Genomic DNA, 24,277 nt, shown 5'->3' on the forward strand with positions numbered 1-24,277 from the left:
CGGGTCGTCACAAACCCAAGGACCCAGGGAAGTAACAGGAAGGAGTGAAGTGGGCCAAGAGATGTGGTGAAATCTCCTTGTTCGTCAGCTGCTCCTCCACTTTCGTCACAAGAAATTTCACGTATCTGCCTTTGGAGAAAAGTACTGATGCCGATCCTAGCGAGCAAAGCTCTGCCCTTCGGGTCAGGAGTCTAAACTAGCACTTCAAAACGTGACAACAGAATTCTCTGATCCAGTTTTAACAAAGAATTTATTTGCTGATCCCCAAAAAGCAAAACTCAGAAAACAGCCCCACCCCCTCACTGCAAGAATAGTTCTATAACAAAACATTTTCAATCATTTCCTCCTTTCTTCCCAAGTTGTGCTCTTGCGCCCATCAGTGTAGAGCAGACAGACATATGGAAATACTTTGCATGAAAGGCACATGGCACTGTCGTATTGCTCACACCTCCTGGTCCACCTCCCTGGCAGGCAGGCAAGTGGAACTTCTTCTATAGCCTCTCTTTTTTAATAGAAATTTCTCGAAAAATTTTCGTTATAGCAAAATATTTAAAGATTCCTCCCCCGCTCATCCCACTTCAGTTATCTACTGAAAAAGTATAGAATTGAAAAGTTTGTTGCCCCCGCTGCGATCAAAACCCTGAAGAGTGGAGAATTTCTGGATACTCTACAGGTTTTTGGGTTATATACTCGTATCTACAGGGGAATCTGAACGTCAAGTTCTGGATTTGATTGGAACAGCTAAAAACCTGACAGTCATTCTATGATGGAGCAGAACAGACTTTCTCCACCATCAACTGACACTACCTCATCGACCCCCACATCCTGTAGACATCCAAGACTTGAATCTCACATACAGACTACATTTCAGAGACAGCAGAGAGTGCTACGGTGCAGGAACAGAACAGAATGCTGGTGAAGGCACAGAGGAAAGGATCCCAAGAAATTTTTAGTGCCATTTTGTTTAATAAGCCAGTAGTATAGCAACCTAAAGGCCTTGGCTGTGATCACACCAGGATGTTGTTATGGAACAGGTGCAGGAGAACATGACTGGCGGCCGGCGTCCCCTGGCTCACTGTGCTAACCACCTCCTTGGGGGACTACGGCTGGGGCGTGTAACGGAGGTACTTCTTGCCAGACGGGAGCTCTTTGGTGAAGACTCCTTTAGGGAAAATTTTTTTGGCTTCATCTTCAGGGATGGTTGGAAGAACCATCACGCTATCGCCATCCTATTGAAAGACATTGAAAATAATGAAATTCACTCTTACAGTGAAGCCTGAAGGCCAAGAAGTAGCTTCAGAAAAGTAGCTACAGGTGCTCATGAGAATAACCCAGTATTGGTCACTCTCTCCCCTCTGAGGAATTTTGTTTTCACAGGATGATCTTCGACACTTTGCTGAGAGAACAATGTCCCCATCTTAACAAGAAATGGTCTTGTTTTAAACCCAGTGACGTCTTGGCACCACACTTTAAAATTTAAATTCTAAGTCCTTACCGCTGCCCAGTGTGAATGAATCGTGCCTCCCTGCCCCACCTCCCGCTCCTGCTCTTCCAGGCACGCTGGTTTTCCTCCCTCATATATATATATTTTTTAATGTTTATTTATTTTTGAGACAGAAACAGAGCATGAACAGGGGAGGGTCAGAGAGAGAAGGAGGCACAGAATCTGAAACAGGTTCCAGGCTCCGAGCTGTCAGCACAGAGCCCGACGCGGGGCTTGAACTCACGGACTGTGAGATCATGACCTGAGCCGAAGTCGGCCACTCAACCGACTGAGCCACCCAGGCGCCGTTTCCTCCCTCATAAACAAGCACGACTTGGTCCCTTGCTTTCTTCATGTCCTTCCCAAAGTTCCCTTCAGAGAAAGGCCTTCTTTGACAGCCAATTATAAAACCTACCCTCCCACCCCTATGCTCCCACTCTCTCCACCTCTGCTTGATTTTTCTCAGTCACACTTATTGCCACCTAAAACACGGTAAACTTGCGTACTGTTTGTCTCCGCCCACTGGCATGTAAGCTCTCTGAGGGCAGGGACTCCCATTTACATTAATATTTATATTGTTCACTGTTGCTGTAGCCCAGAGCCCACTGCCTGGGCTCAATAAACACATGTTCAATGGACAGATACAGACTTTAAATGATTTGCCTGTCAGGAAAAACAAATCAACACAACCTGGTATTCAGGTGAGCATATTTTAAAAAGGTAGCAATGTTAAGATGCCCTTGTGATATTATCCCTGTCTGAGAATTCTACATGGGGTTTGAAAGGCTAATTGAAGCTTAAGAGAAGTGAAATGCTCCAGACATTAATACACCAAATAGTTTTATAGCCATGACTCAAGTGGCCAATCTAAGTTTTGCTATAAATATTTTGCCAACATTTTGCTCGTTTTGGGAAGGGTTAAAGGTTTTTTTTTAAAAAATTATTTTATTAAGAAATCATTCTGGGTGGCTCAGTTGGTTAAGTATCCGACTCTTGGTTTCAGCTCAGGTCATGACCGCACACTTCGTGAGTTTGAGGGCCGCCCCAGGCTCCATGCTAAGGGATTCTCTCTCTCTCTATGCCTCTCCTCTCCCTTGCTCGTGCTCTTCCTCAAAATAAATAAATAAACTTAAAAAAGAAAAGGAATCATTCTGACCAATTAATTTGATCAAGTGATATGGAAGTTAGAAAGCAATACGGGGAGTTTGTATTTCATATAAAAATACAAAGAAGACCTTGACAATGGCCTCATAGTAAATCTGAAACTCAGCCATAAGGAAAAGTCCTGCCAGTGTGTGTGCGTGCCAGAAAAAGAGCCCCAAGTAAGAAAGACCCAGAAGATAGCCATTTAGAGACTGGCCCTTTAGGCCTTGAAGGTGAGCTGGGTATCTGCCCTTTTAATGTCTTTACCTTCCAATCAACGGGGGTGGCAACCCTCTTTTCCGCTGTCAGCTGGAGAGAGGTAATTACCCTGAGAATCTCATCAAAGTTCCTGCCAGTGGTTGCTGGGTAGAGGATAGACAGCTTCAGCTTCTTATCAGGACCAAAGATAAATACCTGCAAAGCACACAGATGCATAAATAGGAATAATTCTTTTAAGTGTTTTTGATATCAAAGCTTCTTTGAAAGCTCTTTAGTTACTAGAAATGTTCAAGAGTGTAGAAAAAAACCAAAACCCAAACCCTGCCCCCAACCCTGCCCTCAGCAAACATCTAGGAGGATACATCAAACTATTAATCTGGGTGGCTTCAGTGTAGATAATTTTCTTCTCCAGGTTCTTTTTCTTTTCTTTTTTTTTTTTTAACGTTGATTTATTTTTGAAGGAGAGAGAGACAGAGTGTGAATGGGGGAGGGGCAGAGAGAGGGAGACACAGAATCTGAAGCAGGCTCCAGGCTCTGAGCTGTCAGCACAGGGCCCGATGCAGGGCTTGAACTCACAAACCTCGAGATACGACCTGAGCTGAAGTTGGAGGCTTAAACGACTGAGCTACTCAGGCGCCACTCCATGTTATTTTTCTAAACTTAGAAGGGAATTCTATTTGGTTCTGGGTGTCTCAGTAAGAAAACCTGATATGCAAATTGAATCCAGGAAAGGCCTCAGGAAGGTACTATGTTAACTAGGGATGATTACCTTAAAAATATACTAATGGGGGTGGGGGACACCTGGATGTCTCAGTCGGTTAAGTGTCTGACTTTGGCTCAGGTTATGATCTCACAGTTCCCGAGTTCAAGCCCTGTGTCGGGTTTCTGTGCTGACAGCTCAGAGCCTGGAGCCTGCTTCAGATTCTGTCTCCCTCTCTCTCTGCCCCTCCCCCACTCGCACTCTGTCTCTCTCTCTCAAAAAATGAATAAACATTAAAAAAACTTTAAAAAAATATACTGATGGGAGTTGATACCAATCTTCAAATAGTTGTATAGTTTTGCAGATGAGGGATTAAGTCTGTTCTCTAGTAGGTAAGGACAAACAGGAATTCCCAGCCACAGTTGCCTTATGAAGAAGGGTATTATGGCCCACCACTTTAAAAGAGAGAACTGTTAGGAGACCTGGGAAAAAGATTCCTCAATTCTAGATGATATCTTATGATCAACTACTTAATTTTATGTACATTTCCAAAAGTTATCAAATTTAGCTGAAAATTTTACTTTGCTTCAGCAGTACGGATGGTCAGTGAGATTGCCGCTAATTATTTCATAACTGGAGATATTCCTCTATTCCTCGAGTCGGTGTAAGCACTCAGCTGTACACGGAGCCTGGCCAGTCATGAGGACAACTAATGGATTTCTACAACTCACCACACGAGCTGTCACAGGCATGCCCTTTTCGTCCTTCTCTGCTGGGTCCAGCATGCCTAACAGGATGGCAAGGTCCCGATTCTTATCATCAATGATGGGGAAAGGTAATTTTTCTGTGGGCTCCTGACCATTGTAAGCATTGATATCCTGAAATGCAGGTGAAAGGGGAAAAAAAAAATCTAAACCAGGCACATTCTTTGAATTCAATCAATGAACATCTTGCAAGATAGGGAAGAGGAACACAATCATAATTTTCTCTAAGCGATTTTAGTAAAAAAAAAAAAAAAGAATGAACACTCCTCACCCCAATCACTCACTGACAGAAATAACAGTACAGTACAGTACTTAGGTTATAACCACAGACCCTTTTCATGCCCAGGTCTCTTAAAATTTGGCATGATTTTACTGCCCACAGAAAGCAGCAAGAAATGCTTTAAAAGTTGAATGCTGTAGAGTTAGATCCCAATCTAAGGTACCTCTCTGGGTACCCAACAAGTAAATACCATCAGAAATAATGTGTTCATTAAGTCCATCACATCTAAAAGTAATGCCACATGCAAAGATAATTCTACAGATCTGGTCCCTGCCCGCTAAGAACCCCGACCCAGACATTAAGCTACTATACAGCAGATACTAAGAAATGAAAAAAAAAAAAACAAAAAAAAACAAAAAAACCCCATAAAATTTGAAGCAAATCCAAGAATGGAGAGTTGAATATATACTTTAAGGACAAGTCCAAGGTAAATTTACACTAGGGTGAAATCCACATAGAAAACAAAGCATTTCAGGTCTGAACTGAAAGACAATAATGTACTTTCCTCCTTATTCTACTCTCTTCCCCTACTAAACTTCACTCATTTACTCATTCATTCCTACCTTTCCTATCCCTAGAAGCCTTTGAAAAAGAAAATCTAGCTCCCGTATTTGATCAAGTAATGATACAGCACTTCCCGTGGGGTAAGCACGAGGGCAAGTGCATGTGGATGAGTGAGGCGTGGCACCTGCCTTCAAAGAAACTTCTACTTTGGTTAAGATGATTCCCATGTGAAGTAGCAGCAAATGCAAGACTCTAATATTTACATGGCAGATTGTAAATGCTGAAGTATACTAATGTCCCCATTGACAGATAGGTCTCCTGAGTTAGGAAAGACTTCAGGAGAGATTCTACCTGGGGCCTTGAAGGATGGATGAGATTTTTCACAGGGAAGAGGAGCAGTATTAATGAAACATGCAGGCAGGTCTGAGCATAAATAACTGAGAAGAGAGTGAGTAACTTAGCTGGGTAGAGCTTTAGGAAGCAGCGGGAGAGAGGATTTAAGGTTGGAATAAGGTCTGTTTATTATGTGGAGCCTTAAAAGTAACATAGGGATTGAGGTCATGGCGGATATAGAGCCTCTGTCAATTTCTCAGCAGAGATGCGACAGGACAGAAGTGGTACAGGTGAACTTTGAAACGGGTAACAACACATTTTGACGTGTTCCTTAATTTTATTATCTTAACTTCCTTTCTGTTGTCACTGGCCCCCCATCAACTCATCACAACTAAATAATAATCAAAAGGGCTTTCTGCTAGAGGCGTCCTGAAGTTTCCTATGTAACCAGTTGAGTGCCAAAGTTTGGCCACTGCTTCTGATAGGTGGGACTTGTTTCCTGTTCAGTGCTCTCACAATTCTGAAAATTCAAGGCAGAGGCTCACAGGCTAAAATGAGCCCGGGCATGCTCCTACTTTAAAAGGTGTTTTACAAGAGGCAATCAACTCTTCCTTTGGTGGTTTCTAGTTTCAATGGCTGCTGTACGGTAATAAACGGTCAACACTGCCACTTCCCTGATGGGCATTACGTTATATCCACGAACACCAAAGAACCACATGCTTTGACTTTATTCTAGCCTAAATCAGATGAATTCCTACTCTCTATCATGTAGTATCAATGACAGCATTGGTTTGAGGTTCCAATTGCACTGCCATCCTTTCCTAGCCAGCCAACCCTGAGCAAGTCCCTCCAACTCTGTGGGAGGAAAAGTATTCTCACTGGCAAACATGAGAGCATAGTGCAGAAATGCACTTACCAGTCGCAGCCAAATGTAAGGGATGAAAAAAATGCCACTGTACGCAAGAGAAATCCCCTTCTCTTTTCTCCTGTATATGATGCTTCTAATCTCGGGCACTTAGAATTAACTAGCAGGAAATGGCCAAGGGCTGCAGCCCCAGGTGGCCAGCTCACAAGTCAGTACCACATCTTTTATTCAGTTGCATAACAAGTGCTTGACAGAGTGCCTAGTACATTGTAAGCATCCTTCAGAGCTTACCTATCATCACTTTTTAGTGGCACATCATCGCAAAGTCATCAAAATGTCCTCAAGTTTAGACCACCACATTTATTGTCCAAGTAAACGTTTGTTGAAAGTAGACAATTCCTTCCGTTCGTGCATTCAACACACAGAGACTGACTGCCTAGGATACACTGAGTGCCAAGCACTGTTCGGCAGAGCACAAAATAGGAGTCTGCCTTGCTGAGCCTGATGGGTGTGGACAAATGAACAAATGAAACTAGCAACGTGCAGAACATTTTATTTTAGATGGTGACAATACTAAAGAAAAAATCACAGGGGGATAAGGAACATGGAGGGGAGTTATAATTTTAGATAAGGAGGCCATGGAAGAAGGCCTTGATGAGGTAGCATTTTGAGTCAAGACTTGAAAGCAGGAAGGGCACAAGCCACAAAGCTACCCGAGGAAAGTCTTCCAAATAGTATTTTGCATCATTTTAAAGGCAGAGCAAACAAGTTTACTGATGAACCAGACGTGGATATGGAAAAACCAGAGGAATTCAGGATGATGCCTAGATTTTGGCCAACTATGAAAATGCAGTGTCCATTAGCTAAGATGAGTAAGATCTTGGATTAAGAAAAGGAAGCCAGTGTCAGACATACTAGGTGTGAGATGACAGGACATCCCAGGGGAGATGGGAGTTGGCGGTGGTCGTAGCAGGCTGGGAACCAGCAGTGTCTGGCCTAGAGATGGAAATTCGGGAATCACAGCATTTAGATGTGAGTGGATGAGCTCACCAAGGGGAAGGGTATAGATAAAAAGAGACGGTGTCCAATAAATGAATTCAGGGCAACTTTAGCATAACTAGGAGTTGGGGGTGAGGAAGCTCACTCTGACCATAAACAGGAATAGCTCAAGATGTGGTGTCTGGAAGCCATGAGAGGAAAATGTTCCAGGATATACAACGACCAGTGGGTTGAAGGCTGCTAGTGGGCCGGGAAAGACGAGGGCTAAAAACCGAGCATTGCATTTAGCCAGGTAGAGATCACTGTGCAGTTTAAGTCAGATTTTCAAATAATAGGTGAAGTCTGAACTTGAAGTTACTTGTACCTTTACCTCAAAAAACCCAAGCTACTCTACATAATTTATACCTTGATTTATAACCTCAAAGCACATGCCAATTGGTACTATACCTTGCTCCAGGCAAGATGGTCTTCAACACTATCCACTGAGAGGGCAATCATTTTCACGTTCTTCTTGGCAAATTCGGGTGCCAGCTTTGCGGCTCTGCCGAGCTCCGTGGTACACACGGGGGTGAAATCCCGAGGGTGCGAGAAGAGAATGCCCCATCTGAGATGAAGGAAAAGGAAGCCACAGCTTATTGGAGGGATTATCACCGTCATGTAGAATGAGAAATCACAAATCCTATGTCAAAAATGACTTCCTTTTTAAATAAGTGCTTATGAGGACAATTACTTTTAAATTTTTGTCGAGGAATGCTTTTTGATCTTCTGACTTCCAGAAAAGCCTATGTTGAAAGCCCGATTCAACCAAACATATGAAATTCCACATGATAAATGTCTTAGGAGACTGTAATTTAAGGGTGTTGCCTCCTTAAATAACTACAGGGCCACCCTGACTCTTTTTCAGCACATAAAATCTGTGCTACTCAAACCAACAAGCTTACTGAAATACCTTTTCCCCCCTTCTAACCCACTTCTACTTTTTTTCTAGGCTATAATAATGGATGTCCCAATATGCCCCAATCCAACCAAATGCCTGACTGCAATAATAAACAGGTTACATAATCTCAAATAAATAGGCTTCTATCCTCTATTTATATGTAAAATTAAAGCTGACACTTGGCTTCTTTGTAGTGAGTGGATATAAAAACTTTTGTAAAGCTACCAAGCCTGCCAAGCAGGACACCCAATCTCTGCACCCTGACGAAGCTACCGCACTTTTGAGTTTTACCTGTCTCTTCCTTTGCAGTTTCTTTTCCTTTTTGCTTTAGTCCAAGTAGGCAAGAAAACTGGCCGCCTACAACACAGATTTTGACAACTACAGATTCTTAGGTAAACATGAATATCTAAATCATCATTACCTAGGATGAAACTTTATATAGATTTTTAAGCATATTTCCAGCTAAAAGTCACCAAGAACTTTTGGAATACCATTTCCTTCTCCTTGGCAACAGAACTACTCTTCTGACTGAAAAGGAAAATTTAACACCGGGTTCTCCACACCCCGCTGGACTTGTGTTAAACCAGGATCCTAAACTACTAAATAACTCAACTCAGTCTAGATGCCAAGCTTGACCTCTCAAAATCTGCCAAGTTTCCTGAGGCACAAAGAACAAAGCAAAGACAAGGGTACCTCCCTCCCACCTACATCTGCCACTCAACTCCCAAGGCTTCAGGAAAGGAAAAGCCTTCCTACAATGAGGATAGAGGGCCCTATGGCAAGACTGGGAAGAGAGAGGTAATATTTTGAAGATTCTGGAGGTTTGTGGTATGTTTACTTTTTTATAAAGGACAGTAAGAGGGCTATACATCCTGTGATATAAATAATCTAGGTATGGGTAAAAAATCTAGGCCTTTGATTCTATGGTAAAGGATCTGCTTAAGGGTCAGATGAGACTTACGAGAAAGTTTCCAAGAGTTGAGAGAAAAACAGGGCATTTCTTCCTGAGTTGTTAAAGGGTTGATGAATTAGAAGCGTCAGACACACTCTTTCCATTGTGCATCGAAAAGGTTTTGCTGAATCATGCTAAGGAACTCAGTTTAAGCCACTTCACATCCTGTCCCCCTCAGAGGCCAAACTCCAGTGTGCCACATGGCTAGGAAGAGGGTAAAAGTCTGAGGATGTCTTACTATGATCTGCATTCCCCTCTAAGTCTCCCTAACTGTGTGTGCTCTTAAGAGGAGTTCAATTACATTATCCCATTTCCTTCCTTCCTCATTTTCAAAAGACAAAAGGTTTCCTCCTTTAAGGGAAGGGTCCTCACTCACTAACCCCCAGAAAACCCCAGGAAAACAAGTTTTGTTTGGTGAAGATGTACTGTAAAGAAGCTGCTTCTACCATATACACAAAGAAACAGAGCTAAAGCTCATTAAACTCACCAAATGAAGCACCCAAACCCCTTAGTTGTTTCCAGTTGTCAGGGTTAGGGCAGATACCTGTAATGTTTGAAATTATTTTTTTTTTTCCTCCAAAAAACACCTAGATCAAAAGCTGACCTCTGAATTGAGATCACACACAGAACGGAGTCCCTGGGGAAATTGCATTAGGCAAAACCATGTATTATAATTATAAAAAGAGCTCAAACTTCTTTTCAAGGTAGGGGAGGGAACACAATCCCAGGCGTGACCTGAGGCAGACTTGTTATATTTTTGTTTGTAGATGCAGATATTTTTCTCATCTTCCTACTGGTGGCTCCCTGAGAAGGCACCACTTTTAATAAAATCAGGATAGACCCAGGGGCAAATAAACAACAGCAAGAAACCCAAAAAAGTAGGGTTAGCTTAAATAGTGATGGCATTTATAATTATTGCTATAATAAATGTTTTATGTCAATATTTATCTTTATACAATCTAAGAGTTCTGATAAGATTTTGTTCTATGGGGATGAGGACTGTAGATAGGAATGGAAAGGAACATACTCTAAAAATCCCATGGACTTTAGGAGAAATACTAATACCTAGATTACGAGATTGGACACAGTCTGTATATCTCTCCCTGCCTTTAAGGTCTGAATGTTCCATTTTTCATCTTTTTCTAGCCTAGTCCTCTCTTTCACAAAGCTTAGCTTTTCCCTTAAATTGGCAGCTGGAAAATAGACTTAAGAGAGTGTAAAGGGCTGTGTAGGCCTAAGTGGGTAAGAATCCCTCCCAGGTTCTCTGCATAGCCCTGTCCACTCATTGATGAATGTCATAAACTTCCCTCTCTCTGTCTATACACATATATATCTGGACACTGTAAATAAAATAAGGACACAAATCATGGAGGATTTGTTAAGCCTCAGAACACCACAGTGCAGAAAATACGAACAAAAAGCCAGGATCAGAGTCATAAATGCAGAGAACTGGTGGCTGCCAGAGGGGGTGGGGGGGGATGAGTGAAATAGATCAAGGGGATTAAGAGGTACAAACTGCAGTTATAAAATAAATTAGTCATGGGGATAAAAAGCACAGCATGGGAAACACTCAATAATATTATAATGCATGGTGACAGATGGTGACTACTAACTGTGATGGGCACTGAGTAATGTATAGAATTGTCTAATCACTATATTGTACACCTGAAACTAATATAACAATGTGTGTCAACTATACTTCAATAATTAAAAAAAAAAAAAAAAAAGGGAAAACCAGTGTGGTGGGACCACTGGAACTCCAGAGCCATAATATAATGACACATATCTGGGAGGTTTCAGATTAAAACCAAGCAACTTAAAAGCTTGCTGATTCAGGGGCTGTAAAACGTTAAAACCTGGGCAACACCAATTTACTCCTAGTCATAATGGTCTGACTGCCAGGCCAGATCTGGCTATCGCCGGCAAGGCCACGTGCTGGAAGCAAAGCAGTGGGGGGAAGAAGCAGTGAGGGGCATATGACTGGGAAACAAAAGGGTCTCAAAAGCGGGGAGGTCCAGGCGTCCAGGAGCCTGCAGTGGCCTACCGCGGCAAGAACAGGCCATTGCAACTGAGCAACCTCAGAAAGCCCTTCACTTCAAATGTTGCAAGTTCTGGAATGAAGGACACACCTACATACAGAATGTTCTTGGTTCCTCCCAAAGCTGTTATCAAATCATATCCCAGCCACAGGAGGAGGCTCTGGACAAAAAGTCTTTCAGCCACTTATTTGGCAGCTGGTGGTTTAAATTTTTACATTTTGTGTCGAGAAGCCTGCAAATACCACTGCAGCAAGCAAGTCCTCGGCGCGCTGGGCCGTCCCGAACCTTCCGCCCACAGCAGTGTCCTCAGACTCTGGCCTTAGACACTCACCTTCCCCCAGGGAGCAAATTCCAGCACCGAGGGAGGGAGTGCGACCCTGGGCACAAGTCCCGGGAAGTGACCCCTGATGCAGTCCGGCCCTCGCCCCAGCCGCCTCAACTCGGCCACGCTCCTTGCACCCCTTACCAAACCGAGTGATAAAGGCAACAAACCCTCCGCATCGGCCTCCGGTGCCCGTACCTGCTGGAACCCAATTTCGTTCCCCTCCCCCCTTCCCGCCGCGGAGCCGGCTCAGCCACATGGGGGCCGCCGGCGGAATGGGGTCGTGGGGCCGGCCCCCAGAAGCGCTCGGCCGACGCGGGGCAGGAGCCACTCGGCCAGAGGCACGTGCAGGAACCGGTGCGGGGAGGAGGCGGGCGGCGACCAGGGGGCTGAGCTGGGAGGACGGAAGGTAGAAGAAATAGGGAAGGCACCTCCGAGGCCGGGCGTAACCCGAGGACGCTACGAGGTGGCCACTTACGAGTCTCCCAGATAGTCGTGGAAACGGATACGGCCGATGGTAGTACTGGCCTCGAAGTTGGGAGCCTCGTCCCCAAGAAGGAGACCTCCAGGCATGGCGGCAGCAGTGACGCGGGAAGACGAGGACGCGCAGCAGCGGCAGTCACCAGCTTGCCGGCTCCGGCGGTGTGGGTGCCGGCCGCAGAGTAAGTGGGGCCGCGAGGGGCGGGAAGCGAGCGGCGTGGGCGGGGCCAGAGGCGGAGTCTGAGCGGGGCGGGGCCGTGGCACGGCGAGGGGCGGGGCGGAACCGGGCCGCCGGCCGAAGGACAGAGCCGCTGCTGGCGCGGGTGGGATGGCGGCCGGGGCAGGCCGGAGCAAGGGGCGGAGCGAGGGGCGGAGCAAGGGCGGGTCAGTTCTGGGTCCTGGTCTGCCTCTGAACCTGCCGGGAATCTGTGGGCGCCGGCGCCTGTCTCCACTCACGTGACGTGGGACTCAGTGACCCCCTGAAGGCTTGGGGGTGAGAAGGTTTGATCGTGCAGTGCGTCTGGGCTTTGGTGGTGCAAGGAAGCGGGTCGCAGTAGAAGGGGAGCCCCAAGGCGGAGAATCGGGGTGAGGGATGACGAATCCGCGATCCTCCTGTACGCTCACTCTTGGTCGCCTGACCCCTCCACTTACCCCTCTTTAAGTGTGAGCTTCTGGAATCCTGACCGCCCCAGCCAGCCTAGTCATCACGCACTCTGTATATCAGAGGATGTGGCAAGACCCAGACGTGTAAGGGACCTTATGTCAGAGGAAGTGGCTTTCGTATTGCAGCAAAAATTCCAGCACCTATGTCAGTCAGTGCTTGGGGGAATGTGACTAAACTTTTACTGCCCTCCCCTCTCCCAGAGTTCATTATGAACCATAAAATATTCAACACAATTATCCTGAAATCTACATATGCATTTTAAAACATACTTCTTGTGGTCTGCTGTACGCAAGTCAACTCTACCACCCAAGGAAGTGGGAAGTTTTTTTTATATATAATTTATTGCCAAATTGGTTTCCATACAACACCCAGTGCTCATCCCAACAGGTGCCCTCTTCAATGCCCATCATCCACTTTCCCCTCTCCCCCACCCCCCGTCAACCCTCAGTTCTCAGTATTTAAGAGTCTTTTATGGTTCACCTCCTTCCCTCTCTGTAACTTTTTTTTCCCCCTTCCCCTCCCCCCTGGTCTTTTGTTAAGTTTCTCAGGATCCACATATGAGTGAAAACATATGGTATCTGTCTTTCTCTGCCTGACTTACTTCACTTAGCATAATACCCTCCAGTTCCATCCACGTTGCTACAAACTGCCAGATTTCATTCTTTCTCGTTGCCAAGATTCCATTGTATATATATATAAACCACATCTTCTTTATCCATTCCTCAGTTGATGGACATTTCGGCTCTTTCCATAATTTGTCTATTGTTGAAAGTGCTGCTATCAACATTGGGGTGTAAGAGCCCCTATGCATCAGCACTCCTGTATCCCTTGGGTAAATTCCTAGCAGTGCTATTGCTGGGTCATAGGGTAGATCTATTTTTAATTTTTTGAGGAACCTCCACACTGTTTTCCAGAGTGGCTGCACCAGTTTGCATTCCCACCAGCAGTGCAAGAGGGTTCCCGTTTCTCCACATCCTCTCCAGCATCTATAGTCTCCTGATTTGTTCATTTTAGCCATTCTGACCTGCATGAGGTGGTATCTGAGTGCGGTTTTGATTTGTATTTCCCTGATGAGGAGTGACGTTGAGCATCATTTCATGTGCCTGTTGGCCATCTGGATGTCTTCTTTAGAAAAGTGTCTATTCATGTCTTCTGCCTATTTCTTCACTGGATTACTTGTTTTTCGGGTGTAGAGTCTGGTGAGTTGCAAGTGGGAAGTTTAGGTTCATTTATTTGCTCTCTATGTGCCAAGTGTGAGGTAGATAGACAAAATGACTGTTCTCTTGGAGCTTTCATTCTAGTGGGGGAGACATAACTAAATGAGAATATATTAGATAGCAGTAAATCCTATTTAGAGAAATAAAATAAGGTTATGTGCTAGAGGGTGACTGGGGTGCTGCTTTGCATTGGATGGTCTGGTCTGGGAAAGCCTCCAGGATAATGTAGGTAAACTACTTAGCACATAGTAAGTGCTCTGGAAATGGTAGCTGTTATTTGGCTGATGATAATGGCTTATGCAATACATCTTTCTTTGCCAACTATGTGCATGGCACTGTGCCAGGCCTGGTGACTGCAGTCCCTGCTCTTATAGGGAAGGCAGATGTACATGCAGTTTTGATAAAATTATGGAGTAAATGCTGATGGGAGAGAGTGCCAAATGGTTGGAGTTCAGAAGTGGGAAAAATCCTCTGCATGAAGCTCCTTAGCCTTAGGAAGGCACATGGTAGTGTTAAGAGAAGTGACTCACATACTGCAGTTTTAGTTTGCATCGTAGTGCTGTGTGTGGGGTGCATGTGTGTGTGTGTGTGTGTGTGTGTGTGTGTGTACGCTAACCGGATTTACTCAGTTCTCCTCTGAACAAGGATTTACAGTAAGATTATTGGTAAAATTTCTAGCCACTCTAGAGAACTCCATAAAGCTACTGTAATTTGATATCTCAACTAATTTGATTCCAGGCTTTGGTTTTGAAAGTGCTATGTCTTAAATCCTTTTGCGGGGGAGGGAGAAAGAGAGGAGGGAAAGGAGGGTAATTTTATCTTAATGCACTATTAATAACACCATGGAGATAGCATAGGAAACACAGATATACCACAAATATGGAGAATGAATATAAAAACAGACCACTGATCGCTATAAAAAGCATAATCATGGAACTGTCGTAAATTAAGCAAATGCGCGTATAATAAAATCTGATAAACGCCTGTTAGCATTTATAGCTCCAGAGACTGCACCCCAGAAATCCTCATGCACTCTGCATGCTTATTTGCTTTGTCTTTGTAGCATTTTAAATTCTTTTGAATTAGCTGACAACATTTGAAAGATAGATCTTTCTTTCTTTCTTTCTTTCTTTCTTTCTTTCTTCCTTTCTTTTTGCAAAAATATCTGGATTTCTGTCTCCTGGAAAGGCAGAAGGTGTAGCCACACTGGACCCGTATTCCATGTGGGTGAACAGTGGCTGGAGAGAAGCCTTCTAAGGGTGCAAATGTTCCCTGTTATTCAGAAGGTCCTTCGCCACTTACTGACCTTAAGTGCCTATTGTCATTTTAACCCCACTCTTGCACTGTTGTTTTTCTTAGAGTAGAATTAGGAGGAAAATGGATCCTCTCCTAATGTATCCCTATTCTATCAAAATTGTGACAATGAAAGGTTGACCAAGGGCCATACGTTTCCAGGAGGAACAAGATAGAGCATATCTTTGTCAAAGTAAAGAATATTCCCATATACTTAATGTGCAAAGTTGAAAGAACACCATCTGTCCTGCCTGGCCCTTGTAGGGAGTTAGTTTAACTTCCATACTACATGGAAGGCGGATGCTTCATGGGCTGAGGCCATTCCAGAGGAAAGAAGTGCCACGGAAAAAGGAAGAAGGGAGGTAGGGCAAGGAAGACATTCCAGGGAGAGGCCAGAATGTGGAAAAAAAGGAGACGAGGCTAAGGGAGGGATTTACTTTGCAGAGGGGGTAGAGGCTCTGATATCAGGGGGAAAAAATGTTGTCAGGCTGCTGGCAGGGTTGGGGAGAATCTTGAAGTCCTTAGAAGTAACTCCCTGGTGACAGGAAGAAGGGGATTGCAGGGATTTTCAGAGGGCTTTGACTCCTGTCTGATTGATAGGCTCTTCTGTCTTTACCGCTTTGGACAGACTGAAGGAAAAGGTGAAGGAATTGACAATGGTCATTTGGAAAATCAATAGTGCATTACATTTCTCTCTCTTGTTCTCTCCTTAGGTTGTGAACTACTAAAGGCTTGACCATATTTTTTTACTGGTAAACATTTGTGACCCGTTAGATGCGGTGGGCATTGGGCTAGATTACACAAAGTGTTGGAGAAGCATTTGTCTACCTCCTGCAGCCACACCAACAAAGTCTGTCTGCCTGCAGCTGGAAATAAAAGAGCAATGTGTCCCTAGTTATAATTGTAGCTAGGGAAAAATTCTTATGCGTGTAGGAAGAGATACGGAAAACTTGAAATTAATGTTAGGAAGGTGGGCTTGGGTTTTTAAAAGCAGTTCTTATAAGCTCTCGTGTTAAATCTGATTGTCTTTTTCAGAAATAAAAATAGAAAGAAGGCTGGCCCACAGGAAACTGTTCCTGCTATTCAGGACAGTGCTGCCCACCTGCTAGTGAGTAGGGCTGTTAATCTCTCCACTGCCCTTCTTTGTCTTGTGTAACACGGTTGCTTCTCCCCTACTGTATCTGCTACAGGACATCTGCATTCTGGAAAGAAACAAATGTGGGAGAGAAAATGAAAGGACGACAACTTGTAAAATGCTAGACTGATGAATAACTCTCAGTAGGGCTCTGGAGTAGTAAGTTCTGACACTTATTTTCCCAAGTAAAGCACCCTAAAATTTACTGTTTACCCTGAAAGAGATTGCTTAGTAAGTTTTCACAGATAATGATTGGTGGGGGTGGGGTGGGGGTATTTGTTACAAAGGGTTAAAGGATTAGGTTTAGAGATGTCATACAATCATGGGTAACTAAAGACCACATGCCAACTTAAGTTTATTTGGTAGCCAGTTCTCTCATCTGCTTTTAGTTGAGCATAAGGGGCCCGAGGCTATATAGGGAAGAATTTATTACTGTTACAGAGCGGGCAGTGAATATAAATTTGTGAAGCTTCATATCTGGAGATCCATAGAAACTGTCCTAGAGAGGAAAGAGGGGAAAGGGGAAGAGAGAGAAAAGAGAGAAAGTGGTCAGCACAGAAGTCACAAGAGCTGGTGGGGAGGAGACAGAAGGAAAACAAGGAGAAAGGGAAGTTTGGAGAGGAACAAGTTTGGATGCTTGCCTGCCTTGCCTGGACCTCCCTCCACAGGAAAGCTGGCCACATGGTCCTGCCACTCTGGCCATTGGTGATTGCACAGGTCTGGGTGTCTGGCCCAAAGGCAGTTCAACCTCTAAACTGGCTAGCAGCCCGTGAGGGAGCCTGGCACAAAGTGTTTTATTATGGGATCCTCTCTTGGTGGCTGGAATGCAAGAGCGCAGATTCAGTCAGCAGTTCACAGCCGGGACAGAAGCTGAGAGATGGTCAGGGAGGGTAGTAAGCAGAAGCCATGACGCAGTCCTGAGAAGAGCGGAGAGTGGCAGGCCCTCTAGAAGCAGAGCAGCAGGTGACTGATGGCTGAGGGGAGATAAGCACGGAGTCACTACCGGCCTGCTAGCTTCCGAAGGCAAACTCTCTGAGGCCTAGTGCCAGGAGCGAACTAAAGGTCAGTGGTGGGAGAAGTCCTCCCCAGGGACAGGGAATCAAGTTATGCATCGCCTGGGAATTTAAATGTAATAAGATCAGTCTGCTTGTTATTATTAACAAAATCTGGCACTTCTAAGCAATGTTGGTGATAAAACAGTCCTAGAAAAATCTGGATGTTGGTCTAAATTGTCAACAATTGCTGCAGTTCTTGTTGAGTTTTAGGAATGTATACATAAGCTCCAGCTTAGCACATTTTAATTACTTCTTCTTTGGGGAATAAAAGTATTCTGCATACAAGTTAATTTGGAGAACTCTCCATCATATAGTCAGCTCTGTATATGTGGACCTCATTTATTTCAAGATTGATTGTGGTTCAAACTGTCTTCCAGCACAGTTTCTGCTGATAACTCTGGCATTTAATAATTACTGCATTTAAATAGTAGATTTGAAGTAAATAACATTAGCGCAGTCGTTATAAAGGAACAGACCTTAAGTTATTTTCCTGTGACTGCTTGAAAGTTTTGTGTTTAAAATTTAAAACACATGTACACCAAAAACTATAAAACATTACTAGAAGAAATTAAAGAAGACACAGATTAATGGAAAGATATCCCATATTCATGAATTGGAAGACAATATTATTAAGATGTCAACTACCCAAAGCAATCTACAGGTGCAGTGTAATTCCTATCAAAATCCTGAAGTTATTTTTTGCAGAAATAGCAAAATCCATCCTAAAATTCATACGGAACATCAAGGAACCCTGAATAGCCTCAAAATTATCTTGAAAAAGAACAAAGTTGGAAGTCTTTCATTAAAAACTTTTTTTAATGTTTATTTATTTTTGAGAGAGAGATAGGCAGAGCGCGAGCAGGAGAGGGGCAGAGAGAGAGGGAGAACAGAATCCGAAGCAGACTCCAGGCTCTGAGCTGTCAGCACAGAGCCCAACACAGGGCTCAAACTCACGAAACGCGAGATCATGACCTGAGCCGAAGTTGGACACTTAGCCGGCTGAGTCACCCAAACACCCCCAAAGTTGGAAACCTTGACGCGTTTCTGATTTCAAACATATTATGAAGCTATAGTTATCAAAACAGTATGGTACCTGCATAAATACAGACGTATAGACCAATGAAACAGAATAGACAGCCCAGAAATAATCCCTTACGTACATGGTCAAATAATCTGTGGTAAGAGTGTCGAGGCCACTCGATGAAGAAAGACAGTCTCTTAACAAGTGACATTGGGAAAATTGGACATCCACCCACATGCAAAAGAATGAAGTTGGACCCTAACTTACACCATGTACAAAAAAAGGTTGGGAGGGGGAAGCTTTTTAAGAAAACATACTACTATGAAAACTCCCTTACCCAAAATTTAGTCCACAGCCTCCATAAGATTACATATCAAGGGCAAATACAAATCCTAAAAGTCTTCTGCATAAATAATAGTAAAAAAGTTTTAGCAATCTGAGTGTGTAACCTAACTTGTTCCATCTGCCAGAAACACAATTAGATCCAACTGTTCTTTTACTTGTGAGTTTTTGTGTTATCTTGTCTCATTGCTAAAATGTTCAAATCAGAGCTGTAAGATTTCTGTTTGTGTCCGTATGTTTATATATGTCTACATATGTACGTTATATATATGTGATACTTTTCTTCCTCCAGATGGTATTTTACCAAAAATAAGTTGTAAAAGGTCTCTATTTAATTGGCTTAAAAAATAGGCACTTACAAAAATTAAGACTAGTCAAACGAGCTTATGTTGTCTCTATTAGATATTTAAGATTATGAAAGTTTGAAATCATCCTAAGAACAAAACATATAATAAAAATAAATTGCTTAATGTATGTTAAGCACAGAAGTAGAGAGGGAGACAGAGAGTGAGAAACCACATGTTTAACTTTATAGATGCTTTGCTTTTATGATGTTTGATGTTACAAAAATTATCAGCAAGAGAAATAAGATTATGGCTAACTTTGTCTAATGTGTCATGAAATGTTCATGAGTAATCTAAAATAATCATTTAGAACATGTGAATTAAACACATGTAAGTGGAATAAATTTAGAAATGAACTTTTCCTTGGGGCGCCTGGGTGGCTCAGTCGTTTAAGCGGCCGACTTCGGCTCAGGTCATGATCTCGCGGTCTGTGAGTTCAAGCCCCGCGTCGGGCTCTGTGCTGATAGCTCAGAGCCTGGAGCCTGTTTCAGATTCTGTGTCTCCCTCTCTCTGACCCTCCCCCGTTCATGCTCTGTCTCTCTCTGTCTCAAAAGTAAATAAACGTTAAAAAAAAAAAAAAGAAGGGGCGCCTGGGTGGCTCAGTCGGTTAAGCGTCCGACTTCAGCTCAGGTCACGGTCTCGCGGTCCGTGGGTTCGAGCCCGCGTCGGGCTCTGGGCTGATGGCTCAGAGCCTGGAGCCTGCTTCCGATTCTGTGTCTCCCTCTCTCTCTGCCCCTCCCCCGTTCATGCTCTGTCTCTCTCTGTCTCAAAAATAAATTAAAAAAAAAAAATTAAAAAAAAAAATTAAAAAAAAAAAAAAGAAATGAACTTTTCCACAATGATTATGTTTTATAAAACATGTCTGCTTAAAAATAGTTTCCAAAATCTTTTTGGGAAGTTGAATCTTTAAAGTTGTACTAAGGGGCGCCTGGGTGGCGCAGTCGGTTAAGCGACCGACTTCAGCCAGGTCACGATCTCGCGGTCCGTGAGTTCGAGCCCCGCGTCAGGCTCTGGGCTGATGGCTCAGAGCCTGGAGCCTGTTTCGGATTCTGTGTCTTCCTCTCTCTCTGCCCCTCCCCTGTTCATGCTCTGTCTCTCTCTGTCCCAAAAATAAATAAACATTGAAAAAAAAATAAAAAAAATAAATAAATAAAAAAAATAAAAAACCAAATAAAGTTGTACTAAGTTAAACTAAATTAACATACTAGATATTTGTTGAATATCTAGATCATTTCCAGTCAGATAAAATGCTGAAACATTAAATGCTAAATATAAATTTATCTACTTTGGCTTCTTGTATTAAAGAGGCAAATGATATTTGGGTCTGTTAATAACACATTCTTCTTGCCACACTGAAAAAATTGTCTGTTAAAAAGCATATGCTCCTAGAAATTATGAAATGATGTGTTTATTGTACATTTGCCAATCTACTACAGAACATTGGCGCGTCATAAACACTTCACAATAGGCAGCCTCCTAGTTTTCGCTAATATTAGGGTTCCTGAGAGTTAAAAATTCTAATCAACAGATGTAACTAAAAGTACTAGAAATAATAAGGAAAAAAATCTGCAGGCAAAATATACAAATAAGGTAGGATATGTTTTTGGTAAAAAAAAAATAACGGATGAAGATGTCTCTTGTTATGGAAAATGGAAAGTAATATTGTCCTAGTTTAGAGGCTATTTACAGTTTGTTTCCAAATTAAAAGATAAAAAGGAGGATAAAGGACAAAAACTAAATAGATATAGAAAGTTGGGAAGAAGACAAGGAAGGAGAGAGAAATCTTATTTTATGTAGTCAAGCTGACCCAAATTAAATGAATTTATTATAAGGGTTTAAAAAATCAGCTTTAATATCACTGCATACCTGTGCAAAGAAACAGAATGTCACCCCCAAATACGCCTCTTTGACATAAAATTTATTTTGAGCTGAAGGCAATGAAGAAGTGGCAAAGCCAGAAAAACCTCCTCCTTTTCTTCATCAAGGCAGGGCCTAAGCTCTCCTGTTGGTGGAGGCAGACTCTTACCACTTTAGAGAAGGCGCTAGAGAAATCTGCAAACAACCCTACTCAGTTCTGTTCCCTCCTGCCTATTTACCTTTGTGCAGGATTTATTAGAAATGCAGATTATCAAGCCCCATGCCAGACCTGCCGAATCAGGAACTTTGGGGGTGGGACTGAGCGGTATGTATTTTACCAGGTCTTCCAGGGGATTCTGATGCTCCGGACTAAAATTGTACCGTGCCATTTACTGGGATTGGTTCAAGAACGGGCATTCAATCCAGTTCTTGCTAATGAGACATAACACCTATTAGGAGAACTTCTGGCAAAACTGTTTTTGATCCTGCGTGAAAATCAAAGAAAGTCAGTTTTTCATCTTTCTCTGGACATTTTGCCTGGAGACTTACAAATATTGCAGTTATGGTGCTACAGACCTAGAAGTGACAGAATACCAAGGGTGGCGGAGCAGAAAGATGGAAAATATCTGGATTCTTTATGGCATCATTGAACTACAGCCTGCCCTGAAACTTATCCTACCTCTAGACATCCTGCTGAGTCAAGAAATATCCTTATTTTTTATTTTATTTTTACTTTTGAGACAGAGAGTGAGAGAGCAAGCAGGGGCGAGGGGCATAGAGAGAGAGAGAGAGAGAGAGAGAGAGAGAGAGAGAGAGAATCTCAAGCAGGCTCCATGCTCAGCGAGGAGCTCAATGTAGGGCTCAGTCCCACAACCCTGGGATCATGACCTGAGCTGAAATCAAGAGTTGGCTGTTCAACCGACTGAGCCACCCAGGCGCCCCAAGAAATATCCTCATTTTTAAAGAGAATTTGAGTCAGTATTTCTGTTACTTGCCACAAACATATCTGATGGTCTGATACATTAGATTTGCTAATATTATACTTTGGATTTTTAAATGATTATTCATTAGTAAAAATGACCCAAGATTATATTTTTGCTAGCATTGTTAGCTTTCAGTATCAGGATTAAACTTCTTCATAAATTGGGAAGCTTGTCATGATTTTTATTATCTGAATAATTTAAATAACTCAGGAATTAGCTGTCTTTTCAGATATGTTAGACTTTCTGGTAAAGTAATTTGAACCTAGTGTTTTTTTTTTTTGAAGTTAGATCTCTTGCTACACTTTCAAGTTCTTTGATTATTTGGCTAATTTTCTCTCTTTGTGAACCAATATTAGTAATTTATCTTTTTTAAAAAATCTGTCTGTTTCAGGGTGCCTAGCTGGTTCAGTGGGTGAGGCATGTGACTCTTGATCTCTGGGTCATGAATTCAAGCCCTATGTTGAGTGTAGAGCTTACGTTTAAATAAATAAATAAATAAATAAATAAATAAATAAGTAAATATCGTCTATTTATAGGCATATATTGGAAATCTTAGAATTACAAAAAAACCTGTTTATTTTCAGTGATATTCCCTTTTTCATTATATATATTTATGTTTCCTTGCCCTTTTCCCCCTTGGTCAGACTTGCTAATGATTTTTGTGCCATAGCATTCAAAGACAAAAAAAAAAAAAAACCAACCCATTATTTTATTTATTGGGCCTATGCAGTTTTGTTTTGCTATGCTTTCTAGTTCATTAATCTCTCCTTTTGTTTTTATTACTTTCTTTCTCCTATTTTCTTGGCTTATTTTGATTTTTTTTTAAGTGTCTTGATTGAATGCTAAGGTCATTTATTTTCAGTCTTCTATATATGTTAGTAAGGTCACTAAAAGCTCTGAATTTTCTTTTCAGTTAAGGTTTTTGTGGTATCCCATAAGTTTTGAAATGTAGTTGGTTTTATTAATTTCTGAACATTTTGTATTCTAGTGTTGATTTCCATTTTAACCCAAAAGTTATTTAGAAAACTGTTTTGTAATATTCATGTAATTGGATTGGGTTTGCTGTCTTTTTCTTATTAATTTCTTATTTTATTGCAATTTGATCTGTACCTTCAGAAGCATATCAAGATTTTATTTGCAACCTAGGCTTTGATAAATGTTTATTAACCTTCAATGGCAACTTAAAAAGAATGGATAGTGTCTGTTTAAAGGATAGGACAAATATCTACCTATGTACACCTGTCTTTCTGTCTGTCTGCCCTTGATTGCACCCCTCCTCCCACTACTTAAGCTTATTAAGGTCTTCCCTCTTCTGCTTACTGTTTTTCTTTCTACATCATCGATCTCTGCTTCTCTTTTGGCCATTCTGTTAGCATGCAAGCATGCTCTAGTACAGTTGTCTCCAACAGGAATATAATGTGAGCCATACCTGTAATTTAAAATTTTATGGCAGCCATGTTAAAAAAGTAAAAAAAGAGGTAAAATGAATTGTATTGTAGTTTACTTAACCCAACATATTAAAATCATTTTAATATGCAATTAATATAAAAATTATTAATGAGATATTTAATATTTTTTGTATCAAATCTTTGAAACCCGGTGTGTAATTTGCACTTACAGTGCCTCTCACTCTGCACAGGCACATTTCAAGTGCTCAGTAGCCACCTGTGACTAGTAGCTACCATATTAGACAGCTCAGTTTAGAAGTCCCAACATTTCCTCCTGCTATCACCCATTTCTCTGATCCTCTCTTTTTCTCTTCCTCTATCCATTAAAACTCATCTTGTTAAATCCAGTGGATGCTTGTCTTCACTTTCAATGTGTTTGACAAAATTGACCACTTTGTAGGGAAACCAATTTCTTTGCTTCCATAATACCAAACTCTCCTGGTTTTTTTCCTCTTCTCTCTTGGCTTCTCTGTTTGCTTTACTGATGCCTCATCTCTTCTCTGATTTCTACAAGCTGGAGCTTCTCAGGGCACATTCCTTGACCATTTCATCTATCTACATTTCCTTTGGTGGCGATATCAGTGAGACGTGTGACCCTAAGTAACCTCTATATGCTGATAGTGCTCATTTTTATCTTCAACCAGACCTCAGGTTTGTATTGCCACCTATCTGCCCATTTGACGCCTTGACCTGAGTGTGTCGTAGACATACAACATCTGCCCCAAATATAATTCTTAATTCCCTATCTTCCCCATGAAAACACATTTGATACAAGACTGAGCATCCCCAGTTTTCTCCTTCTCTCTAGAAGAAAGTTGTCCTGACTCCTTTTACTCCCCTCCCAAGAGGAAGTCCAAGTGATTCTGCCTCTCACGTGTATCTTGTAATTGTTCACCTC

At 42.4% G+C, this 24,277-nt stretch overlaps 1 protein-coding gene and 1 long non-coding RNA gene across 5 annotated transcripts in view; one reads left to right on the top strand and one right to left on the bottom strand.

Moving 5' to 3' along the window:
* Positions 1-231: 231 nt before the first annotated feature.
* PRDX6 (peroxiredoxin 6) lies at positions 232-12,218 on the bottom strand. Its single transcript, XM_040451666.1, has 5 exons — positions 12,019-12,218; positions 7,738-7,894; positions 4,277-4,423; positions 2,894-3,040; positions 232-1,229 (listed from the first exon to the last, which is right to left on the bottom strand). Exons 1-5 carry the CDS (start codon positions 12,111-12,113, stop codon positions 1,101-1,103), a joined length of 675 nt encoding a protein of 224 aa, XP_040307600.1. The 5' UTR covers positions 12,114-12,218; the 3' UTR covers positions 232-1,100.
* A 154-nt stretch (positions 12,219-12,372) lies between these two features.
* The window catches only part of LOC121015020 (uncharacterized), a 75,530-nt gene continuing 63,625 nt past the window's right edge, over positions 12,373-24,277 (top strand). For 3 of the 4 annotated variants that reach the window (XR_005783561.1, XR_005783563.1, XR_005783564.1), the window contains exon 1: positions 12,375-12,513. This is a non-coding gene — a long non-coding RNA (uncharacterized LOC121015020). Of the gene's footprint in view, positions 12,514-24,277 lie in introns of all 4 variants that reach the window. The other variant, XR_005783562.1, reaches the window with a different exon arrangement.

This window comes from Herpailurus yagouaroundi, unplaced genomic scaffold (assembly GCF_014898765.1).
Source record: "Herpailurus yagouaroundi ecotype Mexico unplaced genomic scaffold, PumYag 205, whole genome shotgun sequence".
NCBI classification, from domain to species: domain Eukaryota; kingdom Metazoa; phylum Chordata; class Mammalia; order Carnivora; family Felidae; genus Herpailurus; species Herpailurus yagouaroundi.

What these genes read in the sequence shown, in the direction of transcription:
- PRDX6 (XM_040451666.1), bottom strand. Translation starts at nt 12,113, where the DNA reads ATGCCTGGAGGTCTCCTTCTTGGGGACGAGGCTCCCAACTTCGAGGCC. An exon ending in TGCCTGTGACAGCTCGTGTG is followed by an intron (nt 3,041 to 4,276) that starts GTGAGTTGTAGA and finishes TGTGCTTTGCAG; the next exon opens with GTATTTATCTTTGGTCCTGA. An exon ending in CCACCCCCGTTGATTGGAAG is followed by an intron (nt 1,230 to 2,893) that starts GTAAAGACATTA and finishes GTCTTTCAATAG; the next exon opens with GATGGCGATAGCGTGATGGT.